The sequence below is a fragment of the Eriocheir sinensis genome, chromosome 14 (genome assembly GCF_024679095.1).
Source record: "Eriocheir sinensis breed Jianghai 21 chromosome 14, ASM2467909v1, whole genome shotgun sequence".
NCBI lineage: Eukaryota > Metazoa > Arthropoda > Malacostraca > Decapoda > Varunidae > Eriocheir > Eriocheir sinensis.
This window is the reverse complement of record NC_066522.1, coordinates 21,800,077-21,815,617: the sequence shown is the minus strand read 5'-3', so window position 1 is coordinate 21,815,617 and position 15,541 is coordinate 21,800,077. Positions and strand designations below refer to the sequence as shown.

Sequence of the window (15,541 nt, the reverse complement as noted above, 5' to 3'; positions counted from 1 at the left end):
GTCTACACGCGGACCGCAAGGACCAGGAAGTGCCCGCCAAGATTTGCTCACCAAGATTTGCTCACCAAGATTTGCTCGCCTTTTTGTCTTGGTATTTTTCACGTGCAGAGGCCATGTACTTGCTCACCAAGATTCACACACCAAGAACGGCTCACCCTTTTACAGCACGCCTTCGTATTTAGTACATGCAAAGGCTTTATATGTGTGTATGTATGCTTATATGTATGTATGTATGTATGTATGTAGGTATGTGTGGCAAGGACATTCAGATTTAACAAGGACATAGGCAAGAACTGGCTTACCAACAGAGTGATGGATGAATAGAACAGGCCTGGCAGTCATGTTGTGAATGCCAACTGATAGACAGATTAAAAAATATTAGATTAAGTCATGGATACTGATGATAGGTGGGGTTAGGTTCACAGGAGCTGCCTTGCATGGGCCTACCGTCCTCTAGCAGACTCCTTATGCTTTTATGTTGTTATGTATATATGTATGTATGTATTGTATGTAATATGTATGTATGTACGTATATATGTATGTATGTACCTATGACTTATTGTGTGTATGTGTGTATGTATATGTGCTTTCCTTTATATGTATGTATGTATAATGAAAGAATGTCAATAGTTTTTGTATTTCTATTTATTAATTTACTTATTTATTTATTTTGTTTGTGAATTAGCAACAGCTCACAAGGTTACACAGCACAGAGCATATTTGAGAGTGGGACGAAGCTTGCATACGAGGAGAGATAAATTTTCCACTGCCATGAAAACTAATATTGCGTTAGGCCGAATTCTTCCGTAGGTGGTGCGACCGCAGACTTCACAGATATTAAAACGAACCGAAAGCGAAAACATCCGTGGCTTCAACATTTATGCGGCTGAACTTTTCCGGCATGCAACAATATTACCTTTTCGGCCCCTCAGCGCGGCGTGTCTCAGGAGCCCAAGCACCATCACAACGTCGAGGCTCAGGGTTAGATGCAAGCAGGAACAGGAAGGAGTAAAGAAAGGCTTCCGTACACGCTATGATTCAACAGTTTCCAAGAACATTGATTTCTGAGGGCCCAGTGCGGCGGAGATGAGCACTGAGACCACGAGCAGCTTTAGCGAATCCCCCATCCCCCCTCACACACACATAACAGTAGTAATAGTAGTAGTAGTAGTAGTAGTAGTAGTAGTAGTAGTAGTAGTAGTAGTAGTAGTAGCACCCCACCACTCTCTAAACGTACCCGCTACAAATTAAAGAAAGTATATCAAAGCTGCTTTCCAGTAACCTCAACAGCGTTATCAGTCGTGGAGGGAGAAGTCTTGTTATCGCGTCGCTGCCTTCATTACCACCCACTCCGGCGGACGGACTCTCCTTTCTCTTGTTGCTCGATACGAAAGGCGCCGCTACACACATCGCCGAGAGAAAAATAGTAGTAGTAGTAGTAGTAATAGTGGTAGTACTGATGGTGCTGGTGGTAGGGAGACAGTGGCAAGATGGTCGAGAGGAAAGAAAATAAGCCTGGTGTCCAACGTTCCTCTTCCGTTGACCAGGAACACTTTTCAACCACTGGCGAGACGCGGCCGAAGATTACCCGCATGCCATCCATCAAGCACGAGGTGGATAGCGTCTTGAGAAAAGCGGCGGGCATTAGACGGTCATCTGGAGACGGGCTGGTGGGGGCCGCGAAGATGGATCGCTTCAATTATATCTGTCAGCGTTCCCACAGAAACTTTAGCCCATCATTATTGCATCAGTTGTTGAGGATCCTGAAGGCGTTGTGAGATCAGAAAATAAGTTAACTGCGCTGAAGGAAACAAAAGTAACATAACTCTGTGCTGATGAGGGCCGAAAAGGTGGACCACAGAAACTTTAACCTATCATTACCGCATCGGCTTTTGAGGATCCTGAAGGCGTTGTGAGGGCAGATAATATAAGGAGCTCAAGTAAACAACAGCAATATAACTCTGAACCGAACTTTAAACCTTGCCGCGAGTGCTATCCTATTCCCTGGATGAAACTCTTGGCCTCGTGTAGGCGGAACAAGGCTTTCAGACGCCTCGCTAAGCCCTTACCCAGCACGCATCCCACACGCACCTCATCCTCGAAGCCTTACCTGCCGCAGATTAACCTGATAACACGAAGAGCAAGAAAATGAGGCGGTGATGTGGTTGTGGGTCTTTGTTTCCTTTTGCGTCTTCTTCTGCTACGAGGTGAGGTTAGCCAAGGAAGGTTAGCCCATCATCCCTCAATGCTAATCCAATACCACGAAGACCAAGAAGAAGAGGCGGTGATGGGGTTGTGGGTCTTTGTTTCCTTTTGCGTCTTTAATTGCTACTCCTATTGCCTCGGTCTTTCATTTGCTACGAGGTGAAGTTAGCCAAGGAAGGTTAGCGCTTCATCCCAATACCCAATACCCCGAAGAGCAAAAAAAGGTGGTGATTGGATAGTAAGTTTCTGCTTTATATTGAGTCTATAGTATTGCTCGGCCATTCTACTGCTAAGAGAAGAAGAAAGTCAGCCCACCATCCCCAACTGATAACCCAAGATCCCAGACAAACAAGAAGAAGAGAAAATGGTGATGAGACAGCGTTACATCTTAGTTCCTTCCCTATTCTCAGTCCGTCAATCTCGTCGAGGTAACAACTCCTCGATGCTAAGCCGATACGCCGAAGATTAAAAAGAGGAGGTTGTTATAAGATTGTGAGTTCCATGCAGCTTCCCTTTGATTTTAACGAACAAACTTCTTCTCCCTCCCTTCCTCTTCCTCGGCCTCTTCACCACTGTTTCAAGAGAGAGGGCAGCCCAGGAATAGCCCAGAGATGGAACCAAACCCGGAAGAGGAAGCAACAAGGAGAGACGATCAAGTTTCCAGTGAAGTTTCCAGTGAAGTTTCCAGTGAAGTTTCCTCTTGACTCTGATGCACTTCCCTTCAATCCTCCCTCTTGTCTCGGAGCCTGAACCACTTCTCTTTATTCCCTTCCCTTGCCTCGGTCACTCTCTCACTCTTGTGTCGAGGGGTGGCCTAAAGATAGCATATTAGCCTCCCAGTTAACCCAAGGCCCCAGAGGAGACAGTAGAACAAGAGGATCCATTGGTAAAGTTGTGGGTTTTATTAATCTTAAAGCTTAACCTGCCTCCCTCCTCCTCCTCCTCCTCTTCCTTCTCCTCCTCTTCCCCAGCTCGTACTCTTCATCCTCCAGTCTCCCCTCGTACTGTCTCTCTTCCTCCTCTCCTCTTCCTCTTCCTCCTTGTCCCCTCCTCCTCCTCCTCCTTCTCTTCCTCTTCCTCCTCCAATCCCCCCATCGTAATCTCTCTCTCTGCTCCCCTCTCCCTCTTCCTCCTCGTCCCTTCCTCCTTTTCTTCCTCCTCTTCCCCCTCCTCGTCCTCATCCTCCAGTTCCCCCTCACACACACACACTCTCTCCCTCTCACTCTCTGCTCGGCTTCATTAAGGGATCTTCCTCTTTGCGCAGGGAATTGCATTTACCTCTCGACGTGTTTGTGCAGTGCAACAAGTGTTTCTTTTCCCTCCCCCGAGCACCGGCCGGTCGAGGCCTCCGCCACCCGCCCCCTAATTGCCGCGCCCCGCCTGAGAGTCTCCCAGTCGATCGGTCCTGTTGGCTCACCTGATCTGATACCTTGGGGCCTTGGTGTGAACGCTTCTTATAGTCGCTCCTGTTGGTTCACCTGATAGCTTGAAGTATTCCCTTCCACAGTGTTGTTATTATTATTATTTACCATTATTGTTTATTATATTATTGCTGTTGTTGTTGTTGTTTTCTTATTGCAAGTATCTCGTGGTCTTGCAGTCAACTCTTCGGCGGTGGTTTTGTTGTTATTGTTATTATGGTCATTATTATTATTATTGTCTTATTAGCAGTAGTGGTGGTAGTAGTAGTAGTTGTTGTAGTAGTAGTAATAGTAATAGGGCAGCGGTGGCTGAGTGGTTTGAGTGCCGGCCCCGCATTCACCGCTTTGTTCATGATGCGGGTTCGAATCCGCCGCTGACCACCTGGGATTTTTCAGTCACCGCCGAGTGACCTAAGACTGCCCACATGCTGTTCTGAAGACTACCTATCAACCCGGACTCTAGAAGAAGCTGTGCAAGTGAAATCAAGAATGAGCTCCCGGGGGCAGCGTGAACCAATAATAATGGCGCCACTATAAATAATTGCCTGCGCCATGACGGGCTCAGGCCGACCATCAGGCCCCTATGGCGCTATAGGCCACATATAAAAAAAAAGTAGTAGTAGTAGGAGGAGGAGGTGAAGGAGGAGAAGGAAGGATAGTAGTAGTACATTGCAGTAGTATTAGTGGTAGTAGTAATAGTAGTGGTAGTGGTAGTAACAGTAGTAGTAGTAGTAGAAGTAGTAGAAGTAGCAGTAGGAGGAGGAGGAGGAGGAGAAGGAGGAGTGAGTAATAGTAGTAGCACACACACAGACACACACACACACACACACACACACACACACACACACACACACACACACACACACACACACCATCTCTCCATATCATCCTCTCCCCCATACACGAGATCAAGGCTGGTGCTGCTGCTGCTGTAAACACTCCCCTCTCGGAAGGAAACAAACCACCGCTATCAGAGAAAACAAAGCCGCCCAGCAGGCTCTCGGAATCCCTCGTTTGCGCGCTATGGTAATCACCCGTAAGACTTGCTTAAATAGATCGCGGCCGACCACACCAAGAAAGTCTTCGGCGAAACGCACAGATGAAAGAGCATTGGCTGTCTTGTAATTACGCTCACTGCCCAGGTAGGGGTTCATATGTAACAGGGGATTATCTGTAACAGTTGGGCAGGTGGTATCTCATACATATACATACATACATACATACCTACATACATACATACATACACATGCATAGTTACCCAAACACAAATACTGACAAATATGGATGATTGTAGCGATAGATAGACAGACAGATAGATAGGTAGATAGAGAGATTAATAGATACATAAGTAGAAGGTAGATAGATAGATAGACACGCAAATAGATATATAGATAGATAAATTGATACATAGATAGATAGATAGACAGGTAAATAGACAGATAGACAGACAGGTCATCTCACCTCTCACTAAACCAACTTCCTCGGGGCTGAACGCTCCATATCATCTCCTTTAGTTGTTTTTTCCCCCTCCAAGACGCTAACTATGTACACGGCCCTCGGCTACCTATGTATGGAGTATTCATCCCCTGAGTAGGAGGGCCCGATCACAACATCAGGGATCGACAGAGCTGAGGCCAAGGTTCTTTTTTTAACTTCACAATCTCCTTTCCTGTTACTAATTGTTTTCCACCTCTTAATTTTCTTCTCTCGTTTCCCTTGTTATCGTTTATCTCTCTTTCATTGCTAACTGCTCCTTTGACCTCGTTTACTCACCCGTTACTCTTTTCCTTCTTTTTCTTTTTTTCTTACTCCCTTCCTTCCTCTTGGTAATTGTCACCTAGCTCCTATTTTATATCTAACTTCTCTTTTCTTTCTTTTTCTTTCTTACCCTTCTCATGCTAACTGCTCATATGACCTCGCTAATTGTTTGGCTCCACCCTTTCCGCGTCCATTCAAGCTAATCCCTATTCTGTCCATATCCCTAAGGCTAGAGCGTGCCAGCACCTTCATTATTCAGACCCGTTTTTACTTAGAGGAGGATGTGCAGGGTCGACGGATGGGGGAGGAGGCACCGTCGCTAGGGATCATACGTAAAAGTACCTCAATGGAAATTTGGTCTTATTTCTCGGTTATGTTTCATTTCAATAACACCACAAATGCGTAATGCCGTTTAACATATCTCGAGCAGATTATTAAATTCAGAGTGCATAATCGCGAGTATATCAATGCACAATGTTAAAATACCTCAATTCAAATTCACTATATTAATTCACTAACACCAGAAAGACGTCGGTCCGTTAAACTCACTCTTCCAAGCAATAAACTTAAGATGAAGGCACATTTTTGCAACTATCAGTACACAATGTCAGTCTGGGCGTCAGCTTCAAACAGTGTTACAGGATCTATTTTTATACATGTGAGAGAAACAATCATTTTAACCTCATTTTCTCGTTCCTTTCCTTCTCTCCCCTTCCCTCCCCTTCCCTTCCTTTCCCTCCCCTTCCCTCTCCTCCTCCTCTCCTCCTCGTTATCGTGTTACAGGATTTATTTTCATACATATGAGAGAAACAATCATTTTACCCTCATTTTCTCCTTCCTCTCCTTCCCTTCCTTTCCCTCCCCTTCCCTCTCCTTCTCCTCCTCGTTCTCCCCCACCATCGTTTTCTCCTTCCAACCTTCCCCACCCCACCCTCCATCCCCGCCGTCATTTCCATTTTACTCTCATTCGTCTCCATCCTCGTTCTCCTCCACAATCATTGCCTTCTCCCTTGCCTCCATTTCCCTTCCATCGTTCCTGATGACAACCGTGAATATATTGCAGAAGAGAGAATTAAACAAACCTCACACCCCTAACGTATCCATTCATTACACTGTCTACGTTGCTAAGACTAGAGTGGTTATCGTACCGTGACTGCAGATAAATGTGTTCTTCTAATTTTAATGTCTCAAGCACTTGCTCTGATGACCGGGAATGAAAGAGTACCGAGACATCTTTCCAACCGAATCTGACCCTCTCTTTTGGCCACTCTCCTACTCTGTGTCTGTCTTCTCTTCTACTGCCTGTCTGTCTACTTTCCTACTGTCTCTTACTGTTCACATCAAGGCCTTGGTTCATTTGTTCTACTGTCTATCTCTCCTACTTATGTCTGTCTGTCTAGTCACCTCCTCCCTCTCTCTCTCTTACTCTCTTTCTGCTTTCCTATACCGTATCTTACTGCCTGTCTACTTAACTACTGTGTCTTGCCGTCTGTCTAATGCCTCTTTGTGTCTGTCTACTTCTCTGGTGTCTGTCCCTCCTTCTACTGTTTGTTGTACTGTCGGTTACTGTCCACTATTTGCAGAAGTATCACCAGCGAGTTTTTTTTTTTTTTTTTTTTTTGCCCTTAAGCTGTCTCATTTACCGTAGAAAAACAATAACTAAATAGAAATAAATGCATTCTTCAAATTAGTCATTAATGGTGTATAATTATATCCTATGTAATTAAGTCCTGAGGGTATGAGTTCTCCCTTTCAATTATTAGTCACATCAGGGAAACCACTTTATCCACTTCCGCTGAGAGGCTTGTAAATGAAGTATTGCCGCCGGAATAATGACTTGATGTTTACTAGTACTTATTAATTCTTACTTTCATCCATGTTTCGTCTTTACACATCAGTTCAATTTTTCCTGAGTGGCGGGTTTTTTTATTTCCTTCCTCACGAGAGTACTAATTGGGGGGATGCGTACGAATTAGCGAATGTATCCTCTTTTATTATGGTGTCTAAGTCTATCTCTTACTTTCATATATGTTTCATCTTTACAAATACACTAGTTCAATTTTTCTGAGTGGCTTCTTTTTTGTTTTCTTCCTTACGAGAGTACAAATTTGGGGGATGCGTACGAATTAGCGAACGTATCCTCTTTTATTATGGTGTCTAAGTCTTTCCCGCGTCGCACAACTCTCCTCTATAACATCCAAAGCTTCTATTCAACTATTAAACCTACACCTCGACGTTCGAACCTATCCATTCAACCCTTTAACCTTCTCCACAACACCCAAACGTCCCTCTTGTAAAACCGAAACCTTCTAATCGACTTCCAAACCTCATTCACACCATTCTAACTTCAGCCTTAATATCTGAACCTTCTATTTTACTCTCAGTCCTTCTATTCGACACCCAAACTTCCTTATTCATCCCTTAAACCTCATCCAGAACACCCAAATGCTCACACTTCACACTTAAACCTTCTCTTCAACTCTCCAACCTCTTCAGTAACTAATCCTTAATATGTTTAAATCTACCCTACGTCACTCAACTCTCCTCCTCGGCGTTCAAGCCCTTAAACCTACTCTACAGCGTCCAATCGTTCCCTTAATTAAGTTAACGCCCAAACCTTCTAATCGGACGCTCAAACCTCCTACTCAACATCTAAACCTTCCTTTTCGATTCTCAAACCTCTTTCACATCACCTGATCGTCCCCTTTAATATCCAAACCTTTTATTTTACGTCCTAACCTTGTCTTCGACGTCTAACTCTCTCCTTCGAAGTCTAAAATCTTTCCCATGTCACCCAAATCTCCTCCTTGACCCTCAGATCTTCTCTTAGACTCTCAAACCTCAATCAGAGCATTTAGACTTCCTCTTTAACACCCAGCCTCATTACTCCTCTTCAAAGTCTAAACCTCTGCTTCGAAGTCTAAATCTCTTCAATGTCACCCAAACCTCCTTCTCGACCCTCGGATCTTCTCAATCACAGCACATAAACATTCCCTTTAACACCAAAACCTATTCTTCGACCCTCATTTCTCCTCTTCGAAGTCTAATTCTCTCCTTCGAAGACTAAATCTCTCCTTCGAAGTCTAAATCTCTTCAATGTCACCCAAACCTCCTTCTCGACCCACAGTTCTTCTCTTGGACCCTCAAACCTCAATCAGAGCACTTAGACTTTCCCTTTAACACTCAAACCTATTTTACGACTCTCATATCTCCTCTTCGAAGTCTAAATCTCTCTCAGACGGCGGACTTTTTTTTTAGCGGGCTTTGTTTCATTATTGTATCATTTGCTTTGCCCTTGAACTGTTTCCTCTACTGTAAAAAACAAAACAAAAAAAAACGTCACCCACCCAAACTTCCTTCTCTTCATCGCCTAAGCTTCCCTCACCCTCAATACGTCTATATCTTTACTCCTACGTCGCTCCACAAGTATTGATTTCACCTTCATGACGAAATGCAGACCGAGGCAGCATTTCATTATAATTACTCTCCTTTTTACACGTCTGCTTGTCTATTTTTTTATATATATTTCTTTGCTCTCTTATTCCCCGCCGTCCGCCCGTCCTTTTGGTCCTTCGTTTTTTGTGTTTCTTCTTCAAGCACTCGGGGGACTTTTATCTCCTATCTCATTCCCAGTCTTCACCATTCCCGCCTTTCACTCTTCTTCTGCCTCCTCTTCCTCCTCTTCCTCTTCGTCCTCGTCTGTTTCCCTCCATCTTCTCCTTCTCCTCCTCCTCCTCCTTCTCCTCCTTTTCGTTTTCATCTCTCTCCGTCCTCCTCCATCTCTTTTTATGCGTCCCTCGTCCTCCCCTTCGTCCTTCTCCTAGCTCCTCCTTTTCCTCCTCCTCCTCCTCCTTCCCCTTCTTTTCCTTCTCCTCATCGTCATTCGTCTCCCTCCTCCTCCTCCTCCTCCTCCTCCTGCTTGTCCTTCTTCCACCATCTCCTCCTCCTCCTCCTCCTCCCCCTTCTCCTCCTCCTTCTCCTTTCTATCTCCCTGTCGCCTCTTTCTCTGACTTTTTCACTTCCTCTCTCTCTCTCATTCACTCTTACCTCTCTCCCTCTCTCTCCCTCTCCTTCTCCCCCTCTCTCTCTCCCTCCCCGTCTCACCCTTTTGATTGCCGTGGCTTGCAGGGGAAACTCAGGAAATCCTCGCCCGTTTTCTCTCTTGGTCGTAAACCCGGGTTCTTTTTATTCATTTTTTCTTTACATATCCTCTACCTCCCTCTTCTCCGGGCCTTTTAATAAACACACTTCAGATTTGGCCTCTCCTCATTTTCTTTTTCTTTTTTCCTTCCGGTTTTTTACAGTTGAGCGTTTGACAGACATGTTTGCGAGTCTTCTAAAGCCCGCCGTCGTGGTTTTTGTGTTTGGCTATTGAGAAATGTCTTTGGCGGGAGTGTAATAGAGAGAGAGAGAGAGAGAGTAAGAGAGAGAGAGAGGGGGGTGCAGAGGGGAGTTGGGTTGATTAGGGACGTGGAGAGGAAGGATTAAGGAAGAAGAGTAGAAAAAGTATACTTGGTGCAAAGCGTCTTGAAGTAACACACGCTTGGGAGATGAGAGTGTTCAGAAAGTGTGTGAAGGATACGAGATGAGAAGTTTCCGACATCATTCGTTTTGCAGTATATGGAGACAGACCAAGACACACATACAAAGATATAAATGGAAGTTGGTGTAAAGTGTCTTGAAGAAACACACGCTTAGGAGAGAGATTAAAGTATCCAGAAGGTGTGTGTGGGAAATGAGACGAAGATATTCCAGTATAATTTATTTTGCAGTAAATGGAGACAGACCAAGACGCATAGAAAGATTTAACTGGAAGCCCGCACTATGTTACTCCTACAAATCAAAACAGCAGGAATTGCCAAAAAAGAGTGTCAGGTGTGTTTTGGATCTGCCCCAGTGAGATGTATTAGCCGTATAGGAAGAAGAAAGTAATATTGTTCAGCGGATGGAAAGGCATGCATGCTGTTTATATAAAGATTTAGATACAATGTTATCCCTACAAAACAAAACAGAGAGGATTGTCAGTAGTAGTATTGCCAGTAGAAGTAACATCATCTGAGATTTGACTTTGCTCTCGTGGAAAAAGATTACCAATACGAAGAAGGATGGTAAGGATAGTTCAATGATATCGGGAGGCGGAGACTGAGTGGTTAGCGTTCACGTCCCGCCCGGTGCCACAAACTGGGATTCTTCAGTCACCGCCGGGTGGACGAAGACTACCCACACGCTGTCCTGAAGACCACCTATCAACCCGGACTCTAGATTCTCTCCCTAATAGAGAGGATCAAAGATGAGCTCGCGGGGGCAGCATGAGCCAATTGAAAGAAGGTAATATTGAGCAGCAGGAGGAAGGAAAGCGAGCAAGACGAACCACCAAGCAATAAAAGACTAACTAGAGAGATGGGCGAATGCACTTACGCCAACAATATTCAAAGCCACTCTTCTTCTTCTTCTTCTTCTTCTTCTTCTTTTTCTGCTTTTTCTGCTTCTTCTTCTTTTTCTTTTTCCTCCTCCTCCTCCTCCTCCTCCATTTCCTGACGAAGACGCCGAGCACTTGAGGGACGCGACGCTTTATCTTATTGCTCTTTAGTGCATCTCTTAGGGCGAGGCCATCTTTCTCCTTTGTTTGTTGTTGTTGTTGTTGTTGGCGGTGGTGGCGGTAGTAGTGGTGGAGGTAGTGGTGGTGGTATTGCTTTGATGATGGTAGTGACGTTGGTCGTGGTAGCGATGGTGGTAGTGGTGGTACTTGACAAACCCGTTCTTTCATCCGTAATGGCGGTGGTGGTGGCGGTGGTGGAGACGCGCAGGATAAGCCGTTCATCCTATTAACCTTCGCGTCGTCCCCTTCAGCGCCCCGGCGGGAAAATGTTACCTAATTGATTTTCGAGTCTAGGAGGCCCCCGCCGCTGACTACCTCTCACTTGTGCCTCGTTTTACATTAGGGGAGATTAACCTGTCTCCTGGGCTCCTATGCTTCCTATGGCCTGTCTCCTATGCTCCTATGCTTCCTATGGCCTGTCTCCTATGCTCCTGTGCTTCCTATGGCCTGTCTCCTATGTTCCTATGCTTCCTATGGCCTATTTCCTATGTTCCTATGCTTCCTAAGGCCTATTTCCTATGTTCCTATGCTTCCTATGGCCTGTCTCCTATGCTCCTATGCTTCCTATGGCCTATGCTCCTATGTTTCCTATGGTCTATTTCATATGCTCTTTTGGAGGATATTATATTTGCTGGCAGTGTGTGTATTCTTCCTTCCAGGGCTCAGGTAATACTGTAGAGCTTCCTAAAGTTATAATCTACTGCAAACTTAATAAGCAAACTTTATAACTAGTCGTAAACTTTTGTATGTGTATATCAGAGGGAGCTTGAGTTTACGAGCTGATATGCGTCTGGCGATCAAGCGCCCTGAACCCTTTTATATATTCAGTATGTATATGAATATGGTAAATTGCGCGGTTTTGTTAGTGGCATGATGGTTGAGTTACGTTGGTCTGTGTTGTTCATATTATAATCGACGTTAAGATATTTACTCATCATTGAACTGTATATTATGTGGTCACTTAAAACCTATCGTTCTGTCTGTCTGTGCGTGGGTATCTGTGTCAAGCAGGCGAGGCGGTGGTGGTGTTAGCACTCGATACAAAGGCTTTTATTATTCATTACTTGCATTATTGAATTGTAACGTGTGATCACTTAACCGGTCTCTCTATCTCTGTGTGTGTTTACCAGGCGAGGCAGGGGTGGTGGTATCGACTCAACACAAAGACATATTATTTGTAACTTGCATTATTGAACAGTAACGTGTCCACTTAACCCATCTCTCTATCTCTGTGTGTGTTTAGCAGGCGAGGCAGGGGTGATGGTATCGACTCAACACAAAGACATATATTATTTATAACTTGCATTATTGATTCGTAACGTGTGATCAGTAACCCATCTCTCTTATCTTTGCGTGCGTATGTGCAATATGTGATCAGTTAACTTAACCCATCTCTCTATCTCTGTGTATGTCTAACAGGCGAGGCGGTGGTGGTGGTATCGGCGTGGGATGCGGACGATGCCGCCGACGGGAGCAACGCGCGCCTCACCTACGCCATCGAGAAGAACGTGGTTGACGAGGGCTCCAGCGCCGCGATCTTCCTGATGGAGCCGCACACGGGCCTGGTGAGGACGGCGCGATGCTGCCTCGACCGGGAGACCACACCAGAGTACCAGATCCAGGTGGTGGCCTCAGACGGCGGGGGTCTCAAGGGTAAGAACTCAGGCTTGGCAGCAGTGGCACTAGTAGTAGTAGTAGTAGTGGTAGTAGTAGTAATAGTAGTAGTAGTAGAGAAAAGGAGGGAGAGAGTTCTTGGAAGGGAGGAATATAGAATTGTGGAATTACAATGTGTGTGTGTGTGTGTGTGTGTGTGTGTGTGTGTGTGTGTGTGTGTGTGTGTGTGTGTGTGTGTGTGTGTGTGTGTGTGTGTACACACACCCCTCCTCACCGACACACACACACACACACACACATATCCACACACCCCACACACTCACATACCCCTCCCCCCTCCTCCTTCCACACCCACACACACCTTTGAGAGATGAAGACATACAAACAATGGAAGGGACAGAGAGACGGCCGGAAGGGGTCGGGTCTTCGGTGGTGGTGATGGTGGTGGTGGTGGGGATGGTAGCGGTGGTGGGGATGGTGGTGGTGGTGGTGATGGTGGTGGTGGCGGGGATGGTGGTGGTGTCTCTCTCTCCCTCTTTCTCTGGCTGTCTGTCCCTCTTGACCTACCTGGGCCTCGTGTCTGGACCTGCCTACCTGTCTGTACCTGGGCTGCTGTATGCGGAGTAGCTGGCGGGCAAGGAACACAGGAACACAAGAGCGCTGTCCCGTGCTCGTCCTTCCTCCCTACACGCCTTTGTGCGCTGAGGACCTTCCCTCTTGTTGAATTCCCACTGCCTCGGGGTTCTCAGGGTAACGTGTCCCCCTCATAGTCCCTCTCTCCCTCTTTCCCTTCCCTCCCTATCTCCTTCTCAGGGTAATATGCTTCCCCTATGCTCATTCCATCCATCCCTATCCTCTTCCTTCTCTTCCTCTTTCTCTCCCTCCTTACTCTATCCCTATCTCCCTCTTTTCTTCCTATGGCTATATGCATCCCTTATTCTCCCTTCCTTCCTCTCTCTCTCACTCTCCTTGATAGAGTTATATGTTTCCGTTATACTCCCTCCCTTCCTCTCTCCCTTCTTACCTCCCTCTCTTCCTCTTTTATCCCTCCTTCCTTCCCTCTCTGCCTTCCTCTCTCTCCCCGGGCTATGTGCTTTTCCTATACTCCCTCCTGTCCTCTATCCCTTCCCTCTCTCCCTCTTCCTCCCTCTCTCCCTCTCTCCTTCCCCTACTCGACGGTATAATAGTAGCGAGGTGTGTTTATTGTAGGCAAAATAAGTAAGGGGTAAAAGAGAGGCGAGCCCGTGTGTCAGCGTTTCCGTATATCTCTCTCCGGCCCGGGACGGTGTTGTTGTTATTCTATTATATGTCTTTTTTTCCTGTCCAGTGAATGTGTACTCAACCGAACCCTTTTCCTTCCTTGTTATTTGTATGTGTGTGTTCGGGGAGGGGAGAGGGGGAGGGGGGAAATGTTTATATCACACACACACACACACACACACACACACACACACACACACACACACACACACACATCACCTTCCCTTTCCCCCCCTCCCCCAGCACACACACACACACACACACACACACACACACACACACACACACACACAGATTGGTGAATTTGTATTACACTTTTTTTTTTCAATGCAGTTGTTTGTTCTACTTTTTTTCTGCTAACAGGAATGACATTATTGGAGTTTACATATATATTTTTTTATTAATTAAGGGATGAAATGTCTGTGTGTGTGTGTGTGTGTGAGAGAGAGAGAGAGAGAGAGAGAGAGAGAGAGAGAGAGAGAGAGAGAGAGAGAGAGAGAGAGAGAGAAAATCTTTTATGAGATGAAGCTTAGGAAAGGATTGTAATAGGAAACCAAGAAGAATATTAGAGTCTACCCTAACATGTTTTCATTCTTTGTACGCTATAAGACCATTGTAACGTGGCACAATTTATCCGTAGACTAATAAGAACATAGCCTGAGGGGCAAGCCTTATAAACTTAAGCTTAAGTGACGTTACTCCTTGTCTGTTAATTCTTTTTATCTTTTGTAGAGATCGCGGAGGAACAGTATTTCGTCGGCATTTGACACAGACACGCATACATACACTACACCATACCTTACCTCACCTCACTTTTATCATACCTCACAGCATTTCACACCACACCACGCCATACTTTGCCATATCACCTCTATCTTAACTCACACCACACCACGCCACATCATACCACACCACACTTCACCTTACCACATGTCAACACACCTCATACCACGCCAGACCTTACCATACTACAATTTGACCTTATCACACACCCCACCCCACATGACACAATATCACATCACACATCACACCACATAATACTCACCTCAACTCACTTCACATTACACTTCAGCATCATACCATACCATATCACCCCGCACCACATTACTCTACCCCAGTGCCACGCCATGCCACACTCGACTCCTCCACCCCTTCGCCTCTCTCTCTTCAGGTACCGGGACAGTCGTGGTGCGTGTGGCCGACGAGAACGACAACTCCCCCCGCCTGGCACGTCGTCTCTGGGAGCTGGAGGTGGAGGAGACGCCCCTCGCCGCCCCGCCGCCCAACACCACCCTGCTGGAGCTGACCGCCGCCGACAGGGACGTGCGCAACACCTTCCTCTACAGAGTGAGTGGCAGGGGTAGGAAAGGATGCGAGTGTGATTGTACAAAAAAGGCTGAAGAAGAAGGATTGAAAGGCTTCTTGAATATCATATTGTTATAAGGAAAAGGAATTAAAAGGCTGGAGGTTTAGTGAAGGGAAGAGAAAAGTTACTGGCTATTGAGAAACGGTGGCAAAAAAGAAAATAATAATAGAACTAGAGACGAGAAAGAAGGCCAACACAAAATACAAAAAAAAAAATTACTAAGAACACACAAGAATATAATTAAAAATAGGTGAAAAAGTTAAATTCGTATGTGAAAATAATCATAAAACATCGGTCAACACAACACCACAACAAGAA

The 15,541-nt window shown here is 45.6% G+C and overlaps 1 protein-coding gene across 1 annotated transcript in view; it reads left to right on the top strand.

Moving 5' to 3' along the window:
- The window catches only part of LOC126998643 (putative neural-cadherin 2), a 127,367-nt gene that overhangs the window by 95,070 nt on the left and 16,756 nt on the right, over positions 1-15,541 (top strand). The window contains exons 7-8 of the mRNA XM_050860593.1: positions 12,403-12,636; positions 15,029-15,204. Coding sequence (XP_050716550.1) covers positions 12,403-12,636; positions 15,029-15,204 — 410 coding nt within the window. The remainder of the gene's footprint in view (positions 1-12,402; positions 12,637-15,028; positions 15,205-15,541) is intronic.